At 43.4% G+C, this 26,826-nt stretch overlaps 1 protein-coding gene and 1 long non-coding RNA gene across 2 annotated transcripts in view; one reads left to right on the forward strand and one right to left on the reverse strand.

Moving 5' to 3' along the window:
• Positions 1 to 26,826, forward strand: part of EVC2 (EvC ciliary complex subunit 2) — a 163,671-nt gene that overhangs the window by 135,493 nt on the left and 1,352 nt on the right. The window contains exons 17-21 of the mRNA XM_051967556.1: positions 2,352 to 2,579; positions 12,003 to 12,217; positions 12,771 to 12,858; positions 21,927 to 22,120; positions 24,072 to 24,173. Coding sequence (XP_051823516.1) covers positions 2,352 to 2,579; positions 12,003 to 12,217; positions 12,771 to 12,858; positions 21,927 to 22,120; positions 24,072 to 24,173 — 827 coding nt within the window. The remainder of the gene's footprint in view (positions 1 to 2,351; positions 2,580 to 12,002; positions 12,218 to 12,770; positions 12,859 to 21,926; positions 22,121 to 24,071; positions 24,174 to 26,826) is intronic.
• Positions 16,725 to 26,826, reverse strand: part of LOC127542076 (uncharacterized) — a 37,999-nt gene continuing 27,897 nt past the window's right edge. Inside the window, exon 3 of the long non-coding RNA XR_007948546.1 lies at positions 16,725 to 17,904. This is a non-coding gene — a long non-coding RNA (uncharacterized LOC127542076). The remainder of the gene's footprint in view (positions 17,905 to 26,826) is intronic.

The raw sequence follows: 26,826 nt of genomic DNA on the forward strand, positions 1-26,826 counted from the left end.
AAGGGCTCTGGTAAAGACCTCTAAATTATGGAGAGAAGTAACTCCAATTTTTAAGAATACAAACCTTTTCCCAATTGATAAATAATGACATAAAAATGATAAATACAAACAGAATTTGTCATTTCCAGACACATGGAAAAAAATGCTCTACCTCACTACTGATCAGTGAAATGCAAATTAAGACCTCTGAGGTCCCACTACAACCTCTCAGATGGGCTATGACAAAGATAATGACAAATGTTGGAGGGGATGTGAGAAAACTGGTACATTAAAAGTAGAGTTGTGAACTGATGCAACCATTCTGGAGAACATTTTGGAACTAGGCCCCAACTCTACTGAGTTTATAGCCCAAAGAGATCTTGTAGGAAGGAAAGGGACCCAAACCCACAAGTGCAGAAATGTTTGTGGCAGCTGTTTTTGTCATGACAAACTGAGTGGATGCCCATCACCTGGGGAATGGCTGAATAAATTATGGCATATAATTGTTCTATAAGATCTCAGAGAGGCTGAATAGACTGATGCTAAGTGAAATGAGCAGAACCAGGAGAGCATTTTACACAACAACATGATTATACGATGAGCAATTCTGATGGACATGGCTCCTTTTAACAATGAGGCTATTCAGCCACTTCCAACAGAATTGTGATGATGAGAGCCATCTATACCCAGAGAGAGGAGTGTGGGAACTCAGTGTGGATCACAACGTAACATTTTCATCTCTTTCTGGTTTTGTTGTTTGTTTTTTTTTTCCTCTGCAGCCTGATAAATGTGGAATTGCACATGTTTAACCTATGTCAGATTACTGGCTATCTAGAGCATGAGTTTGGGAAAAGGGAGGGAGAAAAATTTGGAACACAAGGTTTTCCAAGGGTGAAATATTGAAAACTATATTTGCATGTATTTTTGAAAATAAAAGGCTATCATTTAAAGAAAAGAAAAATTACTCAGAAATGTCAATCACCATCTGAAGCTTCAGTGAGGCAATCTTTTTTGCTCATTTTGCCTTGAGGGCCATGTCTACTGACTATCAAGGTAGTGGCTGTGGCTGTTTCCTAAAATAAGACAACCACTCTTCCTTTCACAGACCGCTTCTCTGCAGATGCAGTGCTGTTTGGTAGAATTTCCCTCCCAATTCAATTTTTATTTTTCAAAACTGGAGCCAATCATTTCCAATCCTACAATTACTTTATCCATCAAGTTTATGTAATATTCTTCAGTATTCTCGTGTCTCTCTAACTTGAGAGGCTAGAGGAGAGGGAGAGAGACAGATGACAGAATAGCCATTCAGTGGGGCAGGCAGAACACATCCAACATATATCCATTATGTTTGCAGCACCCCCCAAAACACCAATAACTATAGTAATCAAAGGTCACAGATAACGGTGATAGATTTAAAAATACAACATTATCACAGGCTGATGGGAAACAATGGTGCTGATAAATTTGGTCAACACAGGGTTGGCAGAAACCTTTAATTTGTCAAAAAGTACAATGTCTTTGAAGGTCAATAAAATGAGATGTGCCTGTAGGTTATTTCCATACCCAAACTTGCAGAGGGATAATCTGGGTTCTTGTTCACTACAGGAAACTGGAGCTAACATTCCTATAGCTCTGTAGAGTACAAGATATTTTGCTCACAATACCTCCATGATATAGGAATGACAAGTACCTTTCCCAGCATCTTATAAACATGAGGGCACTCAGCCTTGGATCTATTCAGTATTTTGCCCAAGGTCACATAGCTGATAGGAAATAGGCTGGTAGTTCAACAGATATGTGATAAGAACACCAATTATGGATATCGAGGATCTACATCTCAGCTCTTTCACAAACTGTCCCTGTAACCTTTTCTCGGGGTCTCGGTTTCCTTATCTGTAAGATTTGGACTAGATGACTCACAATCTGTCATCCTGGTGATTTTGACTCCAAATCCAGAACTCTGCATGAGGCAAAACGGCCCTGAACTTCCCCACCCGGTGCGTTTAGCTAGTGAAATAAAATGTTTGCTCCCATAAGCCTGAGAGCCATGGATCCAGCTATCATAATTTATCAGAAGAAATCTAAGAGGCAGTGTTGTTTACAAGAGAAAAATATAGGCCCTGAAACATAGCAGCTTTGTTTAATTTAAAGAGTAAAACAGTCTCATAAAACCAGGCTCCAGTGTCTGGACATTGGTATTTCATGTGTTATCATCCTGCTGTCTTAGCAGACATACCATAGATTTTCAAAGGAGAAAATTTTTTTTTATATTTTTATTGTTTCCTAGATTCTAATGCCTAGAACTTTGTAAACTTGCTGAAATTCAGCCTCCTCCTTTTTCCTGATTTTTCTTCTCTTTTGGGCTTCCTCAGGTCCACAGGGAGTTACTCTTGGAAAGAGTTCAGCAGCTGAAGACCCAGGAGGACAAACTCGGGGAGTATGTGACCTCTGTGCAGCTTCAAAAGGTAACAAAGAAATGGAAAACTCAGGAAATTTACCACACTCTCAGCACCGTCCAGGGTTTGCTGTTGGAAGAGCTGAGCACATCAGAAACCATGACAAAGTCTGCCTGTACTCAGATCCTGGAGTCACACAGCCCTGTAAGTAGTGAAATCAGGAAGAGCAGCCACTGTTTAAACCTCCCTCCCCAGATGTTAATGGATTTCCAGATTTTTAATAGTTATTTCTAGTGATTCTATTATTGAACAAGGCATCCTGCCATTGCCCAACTCCACTTCAGCAAGGTACCCCTAAGTGCCTTTTGTGGCACTGTGGTTTCAAGGAATACCAAGTCTCTGTTATATGTCATCTTAGTACCATGAATCCTTCCACTCTGCCATGATTCTCTCCTCTGATGCAAAAAAAATAATAAGCTGGACTTTGTGATGATCAACATTATTATTTTCGAAATAGATTCTATTAACTAAAAAGATGTCATCCAGAATTTTATATCAGAAGTTTAGTATTATGCATAAATAGATAAAAAAATCATATTTTTAACAAATCTTTGAAATTTGAATTTTGAAATTTGAAAAACTATTTTAAAAAATTCTAATAAAAATAAGTTTTGCTAAAAACAGTAGGTTATTACTGACCAAAGTGTTACCCTAAATTACTTGGACATAACATTGATTGGGGCTAGGATGCTCTGCAGTTAGAGTATCTGATCTGGAATTGAGAAGATCTGAGTTGAAATCCAGTCTCAGACACTCACCAGCTTTGTGACCGTGAGGGCAAGGCATTTCACTCTGTTTACCTCAGTCTCTTCATCTACAAATTAGTTGGAGAAAGAAATGGTAAAGCATTCCAGTAACGTGGCCAAGAAAACCCTCACGAAGAGTAGGAAATGACTAAAAAATGACTGAACAAAAGCAACGGCTTTGATTCATCGGGAGTTTCAATAATTGATGCTACTACCTCGAATGTTCTTAATCATCTTCAAACTATATGTAATGAAAAGCTTTCTAATAAAAAATATGTACAAACAGGATGTCATCCTGTTTGCTATTCAAGTCATCTTAATGATGCTTTCAGTAAGTCTCTAGAAACTTACATCCCACCACTTTTACTCAATTACAAAATGGAGAAATGTTGTCCCTTACAAGTGTCACAAAATGTTAAATATGCAAGAGCAAGACAGCAATTTGTGCCGAGAGTTGCTGCATCAGTAAGATTAATAATAAACAACAACAACGGCATTTTAAAATTTTTACAAAACATTTGCTAGAAAAGGTAAAAAAAAAAAATACTGTCTTCTCCAGCAACACTGTTGTTGAGTTACAACATTTAAAAAAAAAATTCTTCAAATCAAAATACGTATTTATACTTAATAATTTCAATGTGAAGGCAAAGGTAAAAATATAATAGAATGTTGCAAAATATGGGTCAGAAGAAATGAAGGCCCAAAGGCAGGTAGAACAAGTCTTGTGTCGTTAGATAAGAAGTATTTTTTTTTTTTTTAGAAAAGAGTTGGAAGGTAATAGCTTAATGGGGCAGAAATTTAAAGATCTTGCAAAAACGTAAAATTGCTGCTATCTTAACATAGAGGAAATCACTGATTGCCAATGCAAAAGTCATTTCTGAGTCAGCTGACTTTATGCAGTCATATCATTAACTTGTAGAATAAATGTTGAAATCACCATAAAACCTGAAAGAAAAGAGCAAAGGGGAGACCAATTATACTTAAAGACATTGAAGCAGTTCTAACATGGCCCAATGCAGAAAAATAGAAAGGCATGAATATAAGATAGCACAATTTCCTCAAGAAGTTTAACTGACTGTATCTAAAGCAACTGACATAAGGAAGGAGTGAAAAGAACCAAGAAACTGGATTAGCCCATACATTTCTGGTGTCTTAGTCAAGCTGAGAAAGATAACAGTCAAGGACACCATCCTTTTCAAATATAAGCTCATTTAGAAATGATTACAAAAGAAGTTGAAAGATTGTGATCAGTATTACTTCTCCAAAAAAAAACTGTAGAAAAGAAAATGAATTTAACAGATAACCCAAATAAACCCAACCATATTGGAAGAACTAAGAGGTGAAAGTAGAAAGGGAATAACAAATACACAAAAAAGGAATTTTTTTTTTAACATTCTCATAATTAAGAGCTGTAAGAAAGTTCTCCCTTCCTGACCATCTCCACTGAGCTGCCAATATCATTTTTCCTAAAGCCCAGGCCCATTTTATAAATGTTGTTTGTCATGTAAAGCCCTTTAATCATTGTGAGTCCAGCCCACTTTGGGGGCTTATTACTCATTAGTTCCCTCTAGTGTCTCTCCAGTCAGGCACATGGCCTTTTTGTTTTTCCTCCACTCTCCTTCCCTCACCTACATCCCTACTTTCTGTCCTTAGAATCTCTGCTTTCTCTTCAAGCTTAGCTCAAATAGCATCTTGTACTTGAAGCCTTTTCCTGACCTTTCTTCCCATGATCACTGTCCTCTTCTCACGTAATTAGTTACCTTACATTTATTACACTTACACGCATAAGAGACTCCCCCTAATAGAAAATAAGAACCTTAAGACCTTTAAATCTTGAAAGCACTGGGAAATTGAGTGATAATATATTCAAAAAAGGAGAAGATGTTGAATGATTGGGGAAAAAATGTTATCATTGACATCTTCAAAAAAGATAACTGAAGATACCAGTAACTTTTTATCACCATGACTACACTTCCTTAAATTTGGAATATTTTTATGCAAAAGATCAACTTATAAAATTGAGAATAGTTGACAAATATATAATCAGAGATTAGTTAAGACTTTTGAAATCTTTCTTTTTTATTTTATTTTTCTTTTTTTTCTGACCTCATCTCAAAAGTAGCATAATTAGCATAAAAGTGTAGATAATAAAATCACTTTTTTTGTGATTTTAAAAATGACTTTAAAAAAGTCACTAAGCATATCACTTGGTGACATACATATATGTATGTGTGTGTGTTTGTGTATATGTGTGTGTGTATATATATGTGTGTGTGTTTGTATGTGTATGTGTATGTATGTGTTTGTGTATATGTATGTGTATATATTGTATGTTTGTGTTTATATGTGTGTGTATATATGTGTGTGTATATATGTATGTATGTGTATGTGTATGTGTATGTGTGTATATGTGTGTGTTTGTGTATGTGTGTATATACCAGTGCCACAGATTCTTAGCAGTCTGATGAAACCTTTAGATCCCTTATTAGAATCTTATTTTTTAGTTTACAAAATAAGACACCAAATGATAATAGAAACCAATTACATAAAACCATAGGTGGTAGTAGATAGAGCAAGAAACACAGAAGGAAATGAGGATGTACAGGGTGATTCTGCAGAGGTGAGCCACGTTACCTGTGATGCTTTATTTTCGAGGCGTGCCGTAAAAGATCTCATCTTAACAAATGTATATTGAAATTATATGCCAGGAATGGTGCTGGGCAAAAAATACAAAGATTTGCATTAGCCATAACATACAGTTTTTAGGGGGAATGTTTTATACAAATTAATATTGTTTGAGAAAGTTATTCAAATGCTCAGCACATCATGAATTCCATCCAAAGATAAAGGACTATTGCTCCTATTCTTAGCATGAACTTCAGTACCAGTCTTCCGATTCCCACTTATTATTACCCCATTGTTATTTTTTATAAGACTATTTCAATAGTCAATAGTTAACAAATATTCAATAAACTTTAGTAAGTAGATGCTAAGTGATGGAGCCAAAAAAAAAAAAAAAGAATCCCTGCCTTTCAAGGAGCTTACAGTCCAATTGTAATGCATCAGATGCTTTACAAAGAGCCCAAGAACCAGACTTAGACTAGCAGCTCATCTTTGAAGTGAAGTGCAAAAGCACCCCACATGGGACCGTGAGAAAAATAATCTTGAAACTCTTTAGTTAGAAGTTTGTTAGTAGCTCTTCATGCCCTAATATAGATGGTGTTTTTACACACCCAGATGCGCTGCTCTAAAAAACCTCAGACCTTGACAACTTGATAAACATAAAGAAATACTGTCTTATTGCCTGTCTGGGAATGGCACCCTTAGTGTGATAATCGTTGCCTTCTATGTAGAATAGAAATTCTATTTATTATGACAAATGTATCTAGAAACATTTTGATGTCTCTCTCTTCTTTCTATAAATATGTGGCCCTGAGACCCTCATTCACTTACTCCCCTGTTCTGGTGGGGTTCAGTCACTAGCTAGCAATAAATGCTCTCAAATTTTCATTATTTTGGCTGCCCTGTATTTTCACTCACCTGCTTACTTCAGAAGTGCTTAGGGTTTTTTGGGAAGTCATTTGTTAGCATAACACATACATTCTCAAATTTGTTTAAAACCTTATTTAAGAAATATTTTAAATATCATATTTACAGTATGTGCACTGCAGATGACACTTAATAAGCCTTGAATTGGATGCAGCTGATACTCATCAAACAGTAATTTAGTATTAAAGCAAATTAAAGTCCTGGTTTGTATTGAATTTGACATTCAATTGGCACCTCAATTTTACCCTTAATGTCAGAATATACACACACACACACACACACATACACACGCACACACACACACATATATTATGTATGTATGTGTGTGTATATATATACATATATATAGTATGTATATATATTATGTATGTGTATATGTAATATATATATTATGTATGTATATATGTAATATATATATATATTATGTATGTATGTATATACACCAATGGTTATCATGCTGTGGTTATTTTATAATTAATTTCCAACAAGTGAAAGTGAATCATGTAATCCTACAGTCTCCTGAACATTAAAATTAAATGTTACTCAGAGGACAGTGGAGAATTTCATAGTAGACATGACCCATAACAAATAAGAAACTATGGGGATATCTGGAATAAAGGAGACCTAAAAGATGCTCTAGGATGTGGCAATAGCAAGGGATTACCATGGACAACTGGATGTTCTTCTTGTATCCTGAAAACAAAGCCGAATATGAGTTTAGTCCGGAAAAGGTCTAGTGATTCATCAGGTGTCACAGATAGCCAAAGGCTGAGCCAGGATTTGAACTTGGGTTGTAAAATTCCAAAGGAATATTGGGGGAACACCTTGGGAGGCTATTTAGGAGCATAAATTAAATGAAGAGGAAGCAGAGTAATCCAGTATGGTAAGGGAAGTAGCTGCCAGATTGAGCTTGTAGTTTCTACCTGCAGAAGTGAATCACTTTTATATTCTCTCAAAAACAATGCAGCTTTTGTTTTTTCATTCACTAAATGAGATAATAGCAGATACATTCTCATGGTGATATATTCTCATTTTCCTGTAGAAAAAAATAATCTTAATTTTTTTTCACTGACAACTATTTTTTTTTTAATTTTGTTTCATTCCACCAAAAACACTTGTTCTTTTTTTTAAAGTAGTCAACACCAGGAGAGACAAGTTTGGATCTGGTTCTGACATCAACTAAGTGACCTTGGACAAATTGCCTAAATTTCTGTCTCTCAGTTTCCTCATCCATAAAAGAAGGATGCAAGTACTTTCATTACCTACCTCCTAGGATTATTGAGATGACTAGATACCCTGGGACCACGTATTGGGCTCCAATGACAACAGATCTTTATTGCTGCTTTGGACCGAGAATACTATAACAGTATCTGTGCTGCATTTTTATTTATTTTGTTAAACTTTCCTAATGACTTTTTTCATTTGGACAGAGCAGCATTCAGGTGATTTTTAGAAGGATGGGAAGTATGATTATTATTCTAATAATTTATTAATAATATTATCATTATTACTTTGTTATCAACATTAGATCACAGTCTTTCAAATTGAAAGGGGCATTATAAATGATCTAGTCCAACCCTCTATTTGAAAGATGAGGAAAATGAACTCCAGAGAGTGACTTATCCAAGGTCACTGAATTTAGCAAGCATCAGAACTCAGATTACCTCTCCCAGGACCTTAGGTTATGAATCTTGCATTCTTGCTAGCATCTCTCTAGAGACTGCCTCTCATAAAGAAGACAATGAAATCCAAAATACAAGGAAGCAATAAAACTATGCTTTCACTTTAGGGCCTTTCTAATGTTCCTTTCTAATGTTCCAAAGCTAACAGGGACAGATAACTCTTTTTTGCCCTTTCCTACACCACTGAAATGGATTTTGGCCAATATTTAAATTTTAAAATGGCCTCTGTCCAACACAGCTGGTGGAACTGACATTTCCAAACAGCTTCTGCTTTCAAAAATTTAATTTGGAACAGTCTACCCAGGTGCTTATTCGAGGATCCGTTCTTGGGAGAGTTGTCTCCATTAATTCTCACGGGAGATTGAACCTAGCAGACTAGCTCTGGAGTCTATATTGCTGAAAGATTTACAAAACACTTTTCCTCACCACCTTTCTAGAAGGTCAGTAACTCAAAGATTTTCAGGATCCATAGGATTTAGAGCTGGAAGGGATTTGGTAGTTCATTTAGTCCAATTGCCTTTATTTTACAGATGGATCTGCTAAGGTTTAGATCCTTTAAGTGTCTTGCTCACAGTCACTCAGGTAATAAGTGACTGGGATAGAATCTGCACCCATGTCTTCCTGACTCATGTCCCACTCTCTATCTACCACATCCTCTCACTTTTGCTTCTCCCTTTTATATACACATATAAGGTTTATAAACCACTTTTCATATCCTCTCTATTAAGTGGCAAATACTAGTAGCTACTAATGGAGAATGTGACTCAGAGGGAATGGTCAGCTTGCCCAAAGACAAACTAAAATACAGTTGACTTTATCCTCAATCTTCAGATTTTAACACTAATATTCTTGCATCTCTGAACCTTCCACTTGAAGGGGTTTTTGGTGGGGATACATCTCAGGAATGAATGTAGGTGTTAGACAATTATGTGAGGCTCTAAGAACGACATTATTGATATCTCCAAGAGGTTAGAGCGGGGACATATGGCAAGTGACTACTTACTGCATCTGAAATACTGAAAATATTAGAGTTCTCTCAGGTTAGCTTGTATTATAAATGGAAGTTGAGAGTTCTCTTTACAACCATCTGGTCCTTCTCAAGAAATTACTCAAGTAAGGGAATTTAATTTTAATAAAATTACAAAAAATAATAATAATTCTGTATGGTAAATTTTACCTCAGCAGTCTCAATTAAACTAAGATGACATGTTAGTAGAGGTCAGGGGTCATTTATTTTTCTGTCTCTCCCATGTATCATGAATCCTGTAATAGGATCTTGCAACAGTTTAGGACAATCAAAAATGAGGTTCTTAAACATGTTTTGTTTTGGGTTTTTTTTTACTATAGAGATACTTCCTTTTATTGAAATTCCAACCATGCTAGAAAATCAAGACACATAGTCATATTTACCTCCAAACTCTATTATTTGGTCATTGTTGCAAGTGACACTATATTCTTATACTACCTCATTAAGTCAACAAACATTTATTAATTTTAAACATAAGTTATTAAGTAATGAATTGTTATGCAGGGCAACTATATTGTGCAGGGAATAGAGTGCTGGGCCTGGAATTGGGAAAATTCATCTTCCATAGTTCAAATATGGCCTCAGAAACTTACTAATTATATGACCTTGGGAAAGTCATTTCAACTTATTTGCCTCAGTTCCCCATCTATAAAATGGGCTAGAGAAGGAAATGTTAAATTATTCCAATATCTTTGCCAAAAAAAGGACAAAGAATCAGGCATTTCCAAATATATATATATATATATATATATATATATATATATATATATATATATATATATATATATATATATACACACACACACACACACACACACACACATATATATATGTATGTATGTATATATAGATATATACATTGGACAGTAAACATGAATTATTGAAAAATCTATTGGGGCCATGATTCTTGGGAAATTTTGGAGTATCATCTCTTGACATTGATTTTGATAGTCATAAGGGTGCTGCTCCATGTTTCTTTAGTGCTTTATACTTACAAAATGCTTTCTAGTCAGTGTTTCATTTGATCCTCATCACAATTGTGCAAGGTGAGAAAGCTAGCCTAGATCTCATATTTCCTTCATTTTGTACCTAAAGAAATCAGAGCTCAAGGAATTTTAATTCCATAACGATTTACTAAGTGCTATTCTCAAAGAGCTTACAATGGGACAGAGTGATTAGGCACATACACCAAAATTTGTAGTATGAGACAGACTGTGAAAAGACAAACTACGAGATTCAGGCTGCTATGGCTAATTTCAGGATGCAGAAAGACTCATTTCCATTAGACTATAAGCTTCTTGAGAATGGCAAATGAATCCTGCCTTTCTTTGAATCCCTAGTACTTAATAAAATGTCTGATACAGAGTAAGTACGCAAAAATGCTTTTCAATTAACTCATAATTCAACAAACAATTATTAAACACCTATTATGTTCCTCATTCTATGCTAGAGATAAAAGTTTAAAAAAAAGAAAAATGGCACTTTCCTCAAGGAACTTACATTCTATTGATGTGATGTACCATGTATACAAAAAAATAAATTTGATGTCTATATAAGGTCATTTAAAAAAAAAACAAAAAAAAACTTGACACTTCCTAGATCATGTGGCCCTGGAGCAGTGCCTTGAGAGCAGTGCCTGGAAGTTGGCATTTCTAAGATTAAGTATAATAAGCAAAGGCAAGCATGAGAAAGGGCAAGACAAAATGGGCATGGTGATGAGTAGTCCAGGGTGATTAGAATAAATAGCATGAATGGCAATGTGAGATAAAATTTAAATAGGAGTTGAGTCTAAATTGTAGAAGGCCTTGAATTCCAAGATAGGAAATGTGTTACAAAGGTTACATAGCTGGTAAGTGGCAGAAATGGAACTCAAACCTAAATACTATTTTCATCAGTTTATGCTCTGAAAGATTATAGAATTGGAAACCTAGAAGCCCAGATTTTAGTTCTATTTCTGCCACTAACTGTGTGACCCTGAGAAACTACTGACATTGTCTGGGTCTCAAGCTCCTTACTTGTAAAAATAATTTAGAAATCTCTGATTGTCACCATTGCTTGTGGTTGTTCAGTCATTTCAGTTATGTCCAATTCTTTGTGACTCCATTTGGGGTTTTCTTGGCCAAAAAAAAAAAATGGCAGTGGTTTGCCATTTCCTTTTGCAGCTCATTTTATATAAGAGGAAACCAAACAGTTAAGTGAATGACACTGGGTTATAGAGCTAGAAAAAGGCTGAGCCAAGTTTCCAGACTCCAGATTCAGAGCTCTCTCCACTGTGCCATCAACCTGCCCCTTCTATGAAAATAGGCAGGGTCTAGGCTAGAAAGGGAACACAAAGCTATAGAATTCTAGACATAACATAAGCAGATATTCACATCTCTGCCCAATAACCAGACCGATTCCTCATCGTGGTGAGTAAATAAGGATCTATTTGTGTTTGGGATAGACTGTTCACCTGGCCCTCCTTTCCGGTAACCCAGTGCTCAGGCCCTCTGCTCCCTCACAACAGAAAAGCTCATCCCCCAGACTGAGCCACTGCTTTTCTTCTCCATGCGGCTTGCTGTAGGAGATTGAAGAGCTTAACAGGAAGCTGGAATACGAGTTGGTACACAGAGAGACGGCCCTGCAGCAGCGAGCCATCATGGAGAGACAGCAGTGGATTTCGGAAGGAGTCGATCTTTTGACTCAGACCGGAGAAATAAATCCCGAAAGACAGATTTCGGCTGTGCTTTGGCAGGCCCTCACCAAGTCTCAGAAAGTACTAGAGCTTCATAATCAAAGGTAAGATTGTGGCAAGGCGTGTTTGAGGGGACATTGACATTAAAGATGCCCTAAAACAGTGATGTGTCTTCGGGCAGTGATTTTCCTGTCCTGGGAACTCTGTAAGCAAACATGGGATGGCAGTGATCTAAGATGTCTTGTTTTGAGTGAGAGGTTGGATTAATTGACTGATAAGGCCCTTTTCAATTATAAGTTCTTGAAATTCTATAGAATATTTTCAGGTTTTGTTAATAAACTGCAGACCTGGCAGAAAAACCTGGGTATTTCCAATCTTTACTGATCTGAGTCAATGATGGAAAGTGATACTATGAATTTAGTCAATTCAAATGAACAAGCATTAATTAAATAGCTACTTTGGACTAGACCATAGGGGATACTAAGGTTAAAACAAAATGATGTTCACTTTTCAAGATTACCTCATGAATTTCCTTTTCCTTTTGTCTTCCCATGGACTTATGTCTAAAAGATGCTGTCAATTCATTTAGAGCTTGAACTTTCTTCCCTTGACCTAGAGAGAAAAAGTATATTTAACTTAATGTTGTTTTCGCTTCAGTTTAAGGGAAGAGCAGCAAAATAGCATTGTGCTTGAAGACTTGCTGGAGAATATTGAGATGGACACATTTTTGACCCTTTATAACCAGGTAAACACACATTTCTCCCTTAGAAAGGAAAGGTCATGATTCTCATGTGAACAAGGATAGTTAAAAAAAAAAATCATGATAAATATATACCCTGACAAAGTTCAAAAATTGATGTCCCCCAGAATTCCCATTCCAGGATCCAAGACCAAAAAAGATTACTACTTGATTCCAGCAACAAAACCAGACCAGATGCTGAAGGCGCAAAGACAAATGGCAATCTGTCCTTACACAGACAAGTGTGTCCTTGGGCACAAGAAATAAATGTAGCGATTTCAAAAACAAAGCAGGTTCTGCAGCTTTGGGCGTTAGAAAAGATCTCCTGGGAAATGGCCTTTAATTTCTGTGCTATAAGATTAGGGACTTTAGAAGATCAAGTCAAGTCTCCATTGGAAACAGGTGCTTCCTTACCCTTGCTGGAGAGAAGCTATTTTTGAGACTCAATCCCACTTGGATCTGAGAGATCTAGTTATTTCTCTCTATGCGTTCTAGTACGATTCTATTATGGTAAATGATTGCTTTAATCAGGGAGGTCCCAATCTGTGACGTCACTGGCTTTCAAATAGTTCCAATTGACAAAACAAAATATTAAATGACAGAATTGTATTGTTTTTCCAAAAGTCCCTTTACATTTATTTTAAACATAGTTTCTTGATGCTTTGTGTGTTTGTTGCATTTCTGCTACTTCCCAGGAACCTGCAGTCTTATACTCTCTACATGTGTAGGTGTGTGCATGGGGTTGGGGCGGGCATGTGATGCCCAATCTGGTAACCGAGAGTGATGGAGTGTGCAGCATTGCACAGCCGAAGCTCACCCTCGCGCTACTGGGAGGAAGAGGACGAGCGGGCATCTGTGCCAGAGATTTTAGAAAATGGAGCCTAGAGTGATAGCACTCGGGATCTTTATGCTGTAGACCAATGCTAGGGCCACAGGAGACTCAGAATGCAGGATACTGGACTGGAACCAAAAATGTAGCCTGGGAAAGAAAGACCTTAGGACAGTGAACTCAAAGGCGGGACCATGGACCCGTGCCAAAGCATCAGGGAGGCTTGACCCCAAGGGGTGTGGGATCACCCCAAAGCAACACGTGAAGACACAGGAACCCCTACGCCTCCGAGTAGGGGCAGTCATGGGGTTGGTCTCCATAGATGCCAGCTACTCTCAGTGGCCAACTTCTCTCTAGCCCACCCTCCTTTTCCAGGGCAAGCTACAAGCCCCCCAGCAGCCACACAGATGACACAGGAAAATCCTGTGCCCCTTTAGCATATCCACTTCTGCCCCTTCTCCCACCTTATCCTCTCATGACCTCAGCTGATGCCCTCTGGCTCTTTGCTTAGGGGAAAGATTAGCAAGAAACCTCCTCCTCCTGTATTTCCATTTGGGTTGGCTCAGACCTAGTCACCCAACATGAACAGGTGTGGTCGGGGAGGTCGATACCAGATGCCCTCCTTCCCTCCAAAGACACCCAACTCCCACGTGTCCACTTACTGCCCAAGGCACCGATACCCAAGCACAAGGGCCAGTCCTCCTTCTCTCATCCTCCATATGCAATCACCTGCTACATCTTGTCATCCCTCCCTCTCTCCTTCATCCCTCCTTCCTCTTTCATATGACCACCATTCCTGTGGCTGGTGGAGTGTCTCCCTCCTCTTCTTCTCTCTCTCTCCCTCCTCTTCCTCTCATCCCTCCTTCCTCTCTTACATGACCACCATTCCTGTGGTTGGTGGCAGTGTCTCCCTCCTCTTCCTCTCTCACTCTCTCCCTCCTCTTCCTCTCACTCTCTCCCTCCTCTTCCCCTCTCACTCTCTCCCTCCTCTTCCCCCCTCTCTCTCTCCCTCCTCTTCCCCTCTCTCTCTCTCCCTCCTCTTCCCCTCTCTCTCTCTCTCCTCCTCTTCCCCTCTCTCTCTCTCTCTCCTCCTCTTCCCCTCTCTCTCTCCCCCTCTTCTTCCTCTCTCTCCCCCTCTTCTTCTTCTCTCTCTCCCCCTCTTCTTCTTCTCTCTCTCTCTCCCCCCCTTCTTCCTCTCTCTCTCCCCCTCTTCTCCTCTCCCTCTCTCACTCCCCCTTCCTCTTCCTCTCTCTCTCTCCCTCCTCTTCCTCTCTCTCTCCCTCCTCTTCCTCTTCCTCTCATCCCTCCTTCTTCTCTTACAAGACCACCATTCCTGTAGCTACTGGCAGTGTTTCCCTCCTCCTCTTCTCTCTCTCTCCTCTTCCTCTTTTTCTCTCTCCTTCCTCTTCCTCTCATCCCTCCTTCTCTCACATGACCACCATTCCTGTAGCTAGTAGCAGCGTTTCCTTCCTCTTCCCCTCCCCTCCCCCCCCTCTCTCTCCTTCCTCTCCCTCTCTCTTTCTCCCTCCTCTTCCTCTCTCACATGACCACCATTCCTGTGGCTGGTGGTAATGTCTCCCTCCTCTTCCTCTCTCACTCTCTCCCTCCTCTTCCTCTCATCCCTCCTTCCTCTCTCACACATGACCACCATTCCTTTGGCTGGTGACAATGTCTCCTTCCTCTCTCTCTCTCTCCCTCCCTCCTCTCCCTCTCATCCCTCCTTCTTCTCTCACATGAGCACCATTCCTGTGGCTGGTGGCAGTATCTCCCTCCTCTTCCCCCCCTCTCCCCCCTTTCTCTCTCCCTCCCTCCTCTTCTTCTCTCTCTCTCCCTCTTCTTCCTCTCATCCCTCCTTCTTCTCTCACATGACTACCATTCTTGTGGTGGTGACAGTGTCTGTCTTCTTCCTCTCTTCTCTTGCCCTCCTCTCTCACATGACCAACATTCTTATGGCTGGTGGCAATGTCTCCCTCCTCTTCCTCTCTCTCCCTCTTTCCTTCCTCTTCCTCTCTCTCTATCTCCCCCTCCCTCTTCTTTCTCACTCTCTCTCTCCCTCCCTCCTCTTTCTCTCATCCCTCCTTCCTCTTTCACATAACCATCCTTCCTGTGCCTGGTGGCAATGTCTCCCTCCTCTTCCCCTCTCTCTCTCTCCCTCTTCTTCCTCTCATCCCTCCTTCCTCTCTCACATGACCACCATTCCTGTGGCTGGTGCCAGTGTCTTCCTTCTTCTTCCTCTCTCTCTCCCTCCTCTTCCTCTCATCCCTCCTTCCTCTCTCACATGACCACCATTCCTGTGGCAGGTGGCAGTATCTCCTCTTCCTCTCTCTCTCTCCCTCCTCTTCCTCTCATCTCTCCTTCCTCTCTCACATGAGCACCATTCCTGTGGCTGGTGGCAGCCTCTCCCTCTTCTTCCTCTCTCACTCTCTCCCTCCTCTTCTTCTTCTCTCTCTCTCCCCCTCTTCTTTTCTCTTTCTCCCCCCTCTTCCTCTCATCCCTCCTTCCTCTCTCACATGACCACCATTCCTTTGGCTGGTGACAATGTCTCCTTCTTCTCTCTCTCTCCCTCCTCTTCCTCTCATCCCTCCTTCTTCTCTCACATGACTACCATTTTTGTGGCTAGTGACAATGTCTCCCTCCTCTTCCCCTCTCTCTCTCTCCCTCCTCTCATCCCTCCTTCCTCTCTCACATGACTACCATTTTTGTGACTGGTGACAGTCTCCCTCCTCTTCGTCTCTCTCTCTCTCCCTCCTCTTCCTCTCATCCCTTCTTCCTCTCCGACGTGACTACCATTTTTGTGGCTGATGGCAGTGTTTCCCTCCTCTTCCTTTCTCTTTCTCTCTCTTCCCCTCTTCTTCCTCTCATCCCTCCTTCCTTTCTCACATGACCAACATTCCAGCCCAGGCCCTCTCCTTCCCTGTGCAGTGTCTCCCTCCTCTTTGTCCCTCTCCCTCCCTCTCCCCTCTCTCTCCCTTCTCTGTCTCCCCCTCTCTTCTCCCTCCTTCTCCCCCTCTCTCTCCCCCACCTTCTCCCGCGCTCTCTCTTTCTCTCCCCCCCTCCCCTTTCATCCCTCCTTCCTCTCTCACGTAACCACCACCTCTTTCCTTCTCTCCTGTGGCTGATGGCACTGTCTCCTTACCTGGTCTTTCTGCCTTGTTTCTCCCCTCTCCAATATTTTCATCCAGCTGCCACCATCTCCGTCTCAGGACGGGTCACTTCCTACTCATTAAATTTCCCTAGCTACCCATACTAGGATAATTTAGAATAGATTCATGTTCTTTGCATCCTATTAAAATGTGAATCTTTGATATGTTTTATAATGTAAATAATTATTAATATCATTAGCAATCGGGAGATTGCTCCTTGCAGAGTATTTCACTCATTTTCTCCTCACCACAGCTCTGAGACTTTTATTATTCTCATTTTGTCCTTGAGAAACCTGAGGAATACAGAGGTTTTTCAGCCACACAACCAACAAATGTCTTGTGGTCACATGTGACCACTTCCTTATTCCAGGAATCAAAGGCAAGAGAGGAGAAAGCTAGAAGACTCCTTAAGAGAGGGTCTGGTCGGAAACCCCTCGGCTTCAGGGTTCTCCTGCCTCTGATTCTTCCATTTGCTTCCTTACTCCAGGTGCCACCACCTGCCTTGTTCAGTCGGCATCTGAGCTAGGATTCACAGAAGCTTTATTTTTCTAGCGGAAAAGCGTCCTGAAAGGCTAGTGCAACCTCCTCATTCCCAGATTATAAAATGAAGCTCAGGAAAATGAATGCTAATTGAAAACATGCAATGATCGAGTGGCCAAAGTGGGGCAAGAACTCATTGTCCTATTTCATTTCTATAAAACGAATAGCACTTTAAGTGCTATTCATTTAACACTTAAACAATGTTTTCTCTTATTCCCGCGTTATCTTTTTAAATTTCATTGTCTTTAAATAATGGAATCTGATATTGCTTAGGTGGCTTATGATGTGAAGAATAAGTAAAGTTGCTTATATATACTAGGATTGGGAGAAATGTTATATTAATATGAAGACAAGTAAACGTAAGAATGTTCAAATAATCAAAACTTTTTGGATCATTGTAACTTTACGAAATATGGAGAAATCATTATATAAAATGAAAACTTACCTTTGAGATCATCTTGTCATCTTGTCAAGCACTGCCACTTCATTTTTGGTTAACAAAATCATTTAATTTTCTCTCCTTCCCAATACTGCCCAAACCTAGGAGAAAAAGAAAACACTTCTAATTAACATTCAAAAAAGAAAAAAAAAAGTTTTATTCTTCATCTTAAGTCTGTCCTCTCTCAGGACATGGATGGCAAGATTCATCATGGTTGGGTCTTGCTTTGATCAGTTTGGGGGCCTTTTAAAGTGTCTTTTTTACATAGTTGTTGAATAGATAGTTCTCCTTGTTCTACTTCCCTCAATTTGCATCAGGGCCTATAGTTCTTTCCAATCTTCACTGAAATTGCCCCTTTCATCATTTCATGTGCCAGAATAGCTTTACTTTCCATCTATACTATAATTTGATCATCCATACCTGACCAGAGAGAATCCATCTTAAAGTTCTTTAGCATTACAAAAAGAGCTTCCATATAGTTTTATGTTGTTACATCTAGTTGTTACATCTAGTTGTTACACCTAGTTGTTACACCTAGTTGTTACACCTAGTTGTTACACCTAGTTGTTACATCTAGTTGTTACATCTAGTTGGTTGGTTGTTACATCTATATGTAGAATAGCCTTTTAGACAGTTTCAAATCTCTTTCTAGAATGACTGAAGTAATTCAGCTCTACCAACAAGCTCTGATATTTAACACCTTTATTGTATAGATGAGGAGAATCAAGAACCAGAAAGGGAAAATCTTTTGCACAAATAGAGGTAAAGAAAAATAAGGTAAATGACTTTGGCGTTATAATATGTTGAATTATATGATCCTTTTCAAAATTTTATTAGACACTTATTTAGAAGACCAAGTTCCTTTTAATATTTGCATTCATATAAATACAGATGCAGCTCAATAGTCTAAATTTACAGTAACTACACAGTAACGGACGTTTCAAGTGTTAATGATAATGACAACGATAGCTTACGTATGCACTATTTTTGATCAACCACTTCCTTCTTGTGAATTTAAAATGGATCTTGACTTTCTTTCTAGAGTTCTCATTCTGTCTAATGTTCTTCGGCTTGCTTTGCTAGATTTATATCTATTCTATTCGGTGAACATTAAGTCCCTCCTAGTACACACAGGGCAGTAAGATGGCACAGTAGATAAAGGGCCAGTTCTGTAGTCTCACCTTCCCGAGTTCAACTGTAGCCTCAGACACTTACTAGCTGTGGGACCTCGTGCAAGTAACTTAACCTTGTTTGCAGTTTCCTCATCTAAAAATGAGCCGGAGGAGGAAATGGAGAAGGAAATAGGTGTTCTAACTCCTTTTAGGTGCCGAGATTCCTGCTGGGAATTTTAAGGATAGATACCAATTTCAGCTCAACCTAAGGAAAACGCTGTGCAAAAACGGAATGAGCTGTCTCTTAGGGGAAGCTGCCTTTATGTCTCTGCAGGTGATAGAGCAGAGACTTCCTGTATTAAGGATGCTGGAGAGAGTTGAATCTAGGAGGAAATGTCCCTGACATTCCTTTTAACTTTAAGGCTACGAATGATTGGAAATCCCTGACGTAAAAGTTCTGCTGCGTCCTTGATAGAACCGGGGAGAACATTGGGAGAGGGAGCACTTCCCAGATGACTATTTTGTGCAAGCTCTATGCTCACGTTTGTCTGTTAGCTAGCCCCCGAAGTTGGCATTCTAGCTCCCATTTGTACGTCTTGGAACAGGTTCTTCCCCGTTCTAGAAATGCTTTTCTCTCCTGACCTCTGCCTCGGGGACCCATTTCAAAAGTCTATTGAGAGAATGACCTATGATTGTAGCTCCACGTGTGGTATCTGTTATGGGGAGTTCAAGACTGATTCCTTTTCATTTATCCTTCTCTTTTTCCATTGGTTCTCCAATCAACTCGATAATGGTGATCGGGAACACCGAAACATGATTATTTTCCCCACGATACTTCATCAAATGTCTATTTTCACATTGGATCAAAGAAAACTGATCCCAGATCAAATGTAGTTCAGGAAACTCATTTGAGGATGGTTATATTAATCAGCGCTCGGAAGAGGATTAGTGCTCGGCGGAAGGCGAGAAATCTACATAGTTTTAGTGGAACCCACGAGCACTTATTCTCTTTCTCAGCAGGTGGCACTTGGTCAGGGCCCCGCTGGCTCCGCTAGAGCTGGCCTTCGGCTCCCCTCCTGCTTCTCTGCCCTCGGTCCCCTCTCTGTGCCGCTAGCAGCTCCGTCCTCCTCAAGCAGTCCCGGCATTCTGTGGTCCCCTAGAGCCGGGCTGCAGGTTTACTCTTATCTTTCAAAGTAACCTTTGGTATTACCGGAGAGTTCGGACTTCTTTATTTGATGATAACTTCTAACTTACGCGTAAATAAAACACAGTAATGCATCGTAAGCTTTCGAATCATCACCTGATGATCCCGTAAAGGATCAGAGTAGACAGAGCGCGCTAATTGAATCCCCACTGTCTTAATGATCCATGGGATCGAGAACAAGTTCCACCCTGGACTTTATTTCTTAGGTATCACATGCCTATTCTGGTGATTCTAGATGGGCCACCTGGCCCATTTCACAGATGGGCCAATGGAGACCTCCCAGACAGACGGGGGATTCACCAGGACTTGGTGATTAGGGAATAGTAGGTATTGAGGCTGCACCAGGTGCTCTGATGCCCAGGATTCCCACTGGATCACGCTAGAGCCTCCCCACCATAAAGAGAAAGCGCTGGGATATCAGAGCCGGCCAACCTCAGACTCAGGGAGGGGGGGGAGGGGAGAGGAGAGGGGACCCAGGGGGGGAGGGGGAGGGGGGGACCAGGGGGGGAGGGGGGGGGAGAGGAGAGGGGAGAGGGGAGGGGGAGAACCCAGGGAGGGAGGGGAGAGGAGAGGGGAGGGGGGGACCCAGGGGGGGAGGGGAGAGGGGAGGGAGGGGGAGGACCCAGGGAGGGAGGGGAGAGGAGAGGGGAGGGGGAGGGGAGAGGGGAGAGGGGGGGACCAGGGGGGGAGGGGGGAGAGGGGAGGAGGAGAGAGGGGAGGAGGAGGGATGGGGGGGAGAGGGGAGAGGGGAGGAGGGGGGAAAGGGGAGGGGGGGGACCCAGGGGGGGAGGGGAGAGGGGAGGAGGGAAGAGGAGAGGGGGGGGGGGGAGGGGAGGGGGAGGGGGAGGGGAGAGGGGGAGGGGGAGGGGGGGAGGAGGGGAGGGGGGAGAGGGGAGGGGAGAGGGGAGGGGAGAGGGGGAGAGAGGGGAGGGGGAGGGGAGAGGGGGAGGGGGAGGGGGGGGAGGGGGAGGAGGGGAGGGGGGAGAGGGGAGGGGAGGGGGGGACCCAGGGGGGGAGGGGAGAGGGGGAGGGGAGAGGGGAGAGGGGGGGACCCAGGGGGGGAGGGGGAGGGGGAGGGGAGAGGGGAGGGGGGGGACCCAGGGGGGGAGGGGAGAGGGGAGGAGGGGAGGGGGAGGGGAGGGGGGGGGGAACAGGGGGGGAGGGGAGAGGGGAGGAGGGGAGAGGGGAGGGGGAGGGGAGAGGGGAGGGGGGAGGGGAGAGGGGAGGGGAGGAGGGGAGAGGGGGGAGGGGGGGAGGGGAGGGGGGGTGGGGGGGGGAGGGGGAGGGGGGGGGGGGGGGGGGGGGGGGAGGGGGAGGGGGGGAGGGGAGGGGGGGGGGGAACCGACCGCGCGAGGGGAGGGGGAGGGGGGGGGGGAACCCGGGACCGCGCGAGGGGAGGGGAGGGGGGGGGGGAACCGACCGCGCGAGAGGGGAGGGGAGGGGGAGGGGGGGGGGGAACCCGACCGCGCGAGGGGAGGGGAGGGGAGGGGGGGAGGGGGAACCCGACCGCGCGAGGGGAGGGGAGGGGGGGGGGGGGAACCCGACCGCGCGAGAGGGGAGGGGGAGGGGGGGGGGAACCCGACCGCGCGAGGGGAGGGGGGGGGGGGGGAACCCGACCGCGCGAGGGGAGGGGGAGGGGGGGGGGGACCCGACCGCGCGAGGGGAGGGGAGGGGGGGGGGGAACCCGACCGCGCGAGGGGAGGGGGGGGGGGGGGGGAACCCGACCGCGCGAGGGGAGGGGAGGGGGGGGGAACCCGACCGCGCGAGGGGAGGGGGGACCCCCTTTGACCTCTACCTCTCCCCCCAGGAGCTGCGCCTGGCATCTCACTTAAGCAAGCTGACCATGGCGCCGGCGGGGACGCTGCCCCGGCTGCTGAGCCTGACCCTGCCTTGGAGCTCGCAGAGCGAGCTCCTCTCGGTTCTCGACGCGGCCAGCGACAAGCACGTGGACAGCCTCGAGGGCGAGCTCAAGGGAGCGCCCCCCGACGGCGCCCTGGAGAGGTGAGCGAGGGAGGATAGGTGGCGTGGGGAAGGTGTACGCAGTCGTTTACTTTAGGGAAGTCGGGGTCCCTCTCCCTGGGCTTTTGGAGGTGCTTCTTTAGGTCTCTCTCCCTGAGTGTTTGGAGGCGCTTCTTTAGGATCCCTCTCCCTGGGTTTTTGGAGGTGCTTCTTTAGGTTCCTCTCCCTGAGTGTTTGGAGGCGCTTCTTTAGGGTCCCTCTCCCTGGGTTTTTGGAGGTGCTTCTTTAGGTTCCTCTCCCTGAGTGTTTGGAGGCGCTTCTTTAGGGTCCCTCTCCCTGGGTTTTTGGAGGTGCTTCTTTAGGTTCCTCTCCCTGAGTGTTTGGAGGCGCTTCTTTAGGGTCCCTCTCCCTGGGTTTTTGGAGGTGCTTCTTTAGGTTCCTCTCCCTAGATGTTTGGAAGTGCCCTTCTTTAGGGTCCCTACCCCTGAGCTTTTGGAGGAGCGCTCCTCTAGGTCCCTTTCTAAACACTGGCCAGATGGAAAGGCAGAAGGCACCCGAGCGATGGCCATCTTGGCTTGTCCCAAACCCTCATCACTTTTCAGAAAATAAGTCAAAGCTAGAATCTCAGAGCCTTGATGGACATCTACAATCTTGGGCAACCCAGAGATAGAGAGGCTGGGGCCTGGAAAGTGACTGCCCCCAAGTTCATCTCTGGCCTTATCAGGTACTTATTGAGTGAGTGACCCTGGCAAGTCACTCAATCATGTTTGCCTCGATTTCCTCATCCCTAAAATGAGCTGGAGAAGGAAATGGCCAACACTCTAGTACCTTTACACCAACAACGAAAAAACTAAACTAAAAGGGGTCAGAGTCAGATGTGACTGAACGAGTCTCATCTCGCCCTTTTTAAAAAGGGGGAAAATGAGGCCTACAGAAATGAAATGACTTTTCTCAAGTTCCCCATGAGCAGTCACTGTCTGAACCAGGGTCTTCTGCCCCCCAGATGATTGATGCACTCTACTCTATTGCCCCCAGTTCTCCAGCTCCAAGCTCCGTGGCCTTTCTGCTCTACTTTCTAATTCCATTTAATGCACAGTTGGAATGAAGCGCTCAGCTTCAGTTTCAAGTTGTGTTACCAATTGAGCTAAATGACCTTACTTGGGTACAAATGGAGAGCAGAACACTGCCGGTCACTGGTGATCTGGGAGTCAGAAACCGCTAGAAAAGGCCGTGGGCCACGTGTGAAGGAGGCAGTGGGCCATGGGAATCCCTCTAATTACATCAGCTCAGAGGAAGTCTAGCGCACTTGTTCTGTATGATAGGAGGCTGCAAGCTTCTTTAGGACAAGGGACCATTTCCACACACCACCCCTATCCCCATGAAGGCATCCTTTAGGACACGAGTGGGTCCTTTCATAGAGCAGTGGGTCATCCAGCCTCAGTTCCCATAACATGACAAGGCTTGGATGGCTTCTTATCTGTGTGTGTGTATGGTTTGCTTAGATCCAGATGTTGAAAGATAATAATCTAGTGAGCTTTACTTGGCAATCAATACTGCTTTCGCTTTTATAAGATTACTTCTGTAATCGTCATTGATCCTTCTGGTCCTCTAGGGCTCACCCTAATCTTTTTTTATTAGCTTTCTGCAACCACTATTGTAGAATGGCAATCCTGGAAAGGATACTGGAGCCCTTTGGTTCAGGCCTCGGTCCAGCAGCAAGATAGCTCAGTGGTCACGTGCTGGATCTTTAATCAAAACACCCAAGTCATAATTTGAGTTTCCCAGTTTATACCTCTGGGAATATGTCACTGAACCTTTAGAGTCCCTTCCTTTGCTCATCTGTGAAAAGAGATAGTTACAAGGGACTTTAGAGACCCTCTGCCTAAGTGCATCAGCCCTCCCAGTTCCTTCTTTGCCCTCTTTCAACTAATGATTATTTTTCATCTGAAAATGCTCAGCCCAAAAGATGTTACACTCTCCTTTTTGCTTGTAGGAGGCACCAGGAGCTCTGGGAAGCTTTAGAGATCAAATTAAGAGGAGATCTGATCAGCACAGGATCAGAAGAGATACTTGCGGCTCAGCAGAAGAGAGAGAGGTGATTATGGCTTTCAGAATTTGCCAAAGGGGGACTAATGTATTCTGCTGCCCATCACCGACACTCCTTGCAAAGATTTGGGGGGCTGGCCTTGATTTAGAATAGAGCTTCTTAAACCTTTGTGTCACAGTAGCCTTTGACTGAAAGTCTGTGGACCCCTTTTTGGGAATAGACTTTTTAAAATTTCCAATGGAAAAAAAGCACTCCACTTCACTTAGAAACCAGGGAAAGTAAAGGGACCATTTTCTCCATCCAGTTTCATAGTTCCCCCCATCTCCCCTCCTCTGTGTGTCTACTGAGAGGGGCAGGGACCGCTCAGGCATAATTTCAGCATCTGAATTTCGGCAAAGAATCTAAGGACGGGTCTCGCGATGAAGTATTGAGATGAAATATTGAGACGGGAATGTTAGTGGCTTCAGAACGGTCTCCATGTTCAAAGAACATTAATCAATGAAGAAATGATGGAAGGAGGGAGGGGGAAGAGGACTGTTATGAGACATCCCAACTTGGAATTTTATCAGGAGCAGAAACAACCCTGGAAGAAACTCCTTCCACAAATGCAGATGGGTAACTGCTCTGCTGTCTTACTTAGGATTTCTCACACATAGGCGGTTGGTGGCCACCTTCAGGGATGTCAGAGTTTCCCACACTTCCCTCTGCCTACTTAACCATCTCAGTCAAGGCTCTCCTTGCTTCTTTTGAGCCTCCCAACTTGTCTCTCTACCTCACCGTTCCCTTCTCCAATCCATTCTCCACCATGAATGTTGACATGACTTAACTCAAGCACTTGTCATTTCTTTACTCTTAAATTCTAGTGCCTCCCTGGGAGCCAGGACTGGCCCTGAGCTCCTCCACTTGACACCTGAAACCCTCCAACCTGCCATAGCAGCCTTCTTCTCACTCTTCATCTGATTCTTGGCTTCTCCTCTCCGGCCTTATACTGACTGGGTTCCCATGACCCCATCTCATCTCTGGGTCTTAGACCATTAGCTTTACTCAAAGCTCAGTTCAAACACCACTTTCCAAGAGATGTTCTTTATCCCCCCCCTCCCACGAGATGTTCTTTATCCCCCCCCTCCCACCAGATGTTCTTTATCCCCCCTCCCACCAGATGTTCTTTATCCCCCCTCCCACCAGATGTTCTTTATCCCCCCTCCCACCAGATGTTCTTTATCCCCCCTCCCACCAGATGTTCTTTATCCCCCCTCCCACAGATGTTCTTTATCCCCCCCCTCCCACCAGATGTTCTTTATCCCCCCTCCCACCAGATGTTCTTTATCCCCCCTCCCACCAGATGTTCTTTATCCCCCCTCCCACCAGATGTTCTTTATCCCCCCTCCCACAGATGTTCTTTATCCCCCCTCCCACCAGATGTTCTTTATCCCCCCTCCCACCAGATGTTCTTTACCCCCCCTCCCACCAGATGTTCTTTACCCCCCCTCCCACCAGATGTTCTTTACCCCCCCTCCCACCAGATGTTCTTTACCCCCCCTCCCACGAGATGTTCTTTACCCCCCCTCCCACGAGATGTTCTTTACCCCCCCCTCCACGAGATGTTCTTTATCCCCCCTCCCACGAGATGTTCTTTATCCCCCCCTCCACGAGATGTTCTTTATCCCCCCCTCCACGAGATGTTCTTTATCCCCCCTCCCACGAGATGTTCTTTATCCCCCCTCCCACGAGATGTTCTTTACCCCCCCCTCCACGAGATGTTCTTTACCCCCCCCTCCACGAGATGTTCTTTACCCCCCCTCCCACGAGATGTTCTTTACCCCCCCTCCCACGAGATGTTCTTTACCCCCCCCTCCATGAGATGTTCTTCATCCGCCCCCCCCTCCATGAGATATTCTTTATCCCTCCCCCCCAGGCTTATGAAGGTGACTTTGACCAGAAATCTTCTAATTTGATTTTTTAAAATCCAAACTGGTCTATTCCCACCATGCAAAGGGAATGCCTAACTTCTCCCTTCTCAGAGCCATTTCAACACAGCTTGTGGGCAAGTACAGTTGATTAAACATTAATCTTTGTTCTCCATTTATTCCTTCATTATCCCAAGAGCAGATGTTGTTTGTACCCTAAAAGAATAAGCAATAAAAGCCAGATTTGATAAACACTTTCCCTTCCCAAGTAAAGGAAACAAGATCCTCACTTTATTACATGCCGTTTTAGGTCAACTGATATTATGGTTATTTATTGCTTAAAGCAAAGCATGGCTAGCAGACATCCACAGGGCAGCCCTGACCAGAGGGCTGTTGTTCTACTGTCCACCTCTCTGCTCCTCCCTCTAGGATTACCCTGTAAATTTCTCCCCTTATATTAGCACAGGGACCTCCTCCATGAGGTCATCTCTGTGCCCCCCTCCTCAGTTGAAAATGGTTTCTCCCACCTTAAAATCCTTTTAATCAGGGCATTTCCCTTTACTTAACAGACACTCCTACATAATTCCATGTGGACATACATGATTTCTCCATTAGATTGCAGACTCTTTGAAGGAAGGGACTTCCTTAGTTCATCTTTCTATGCTTAATACCTAGTGTAGTAACTTGAACATAACAGTGAGGGTGTGGGGGTGAGCGATGATGATGATGATAGAACTAGTATTAATACAGCACTTTAAAGTCTGGACAGCATTTTTACAAATGGTATCTCAATT

This window comes from Antechinus flavipes, chromosome 6 (assembly GCF_016432865.1).
Source record: "Antechinus flavipes isolate AdamAnt ecotype Samford, QLD, Australia chromosome 6, AdamAnt_v2, whole genome shotgun sequence".
NCBI classification, from domain to species: domain Eukaryota; kingdom Metazoa; phylum Chordata; class Mammalia; order Dasyuromorphia; family Dasyuridae; genus Antechinus; species Antechinus flavipes.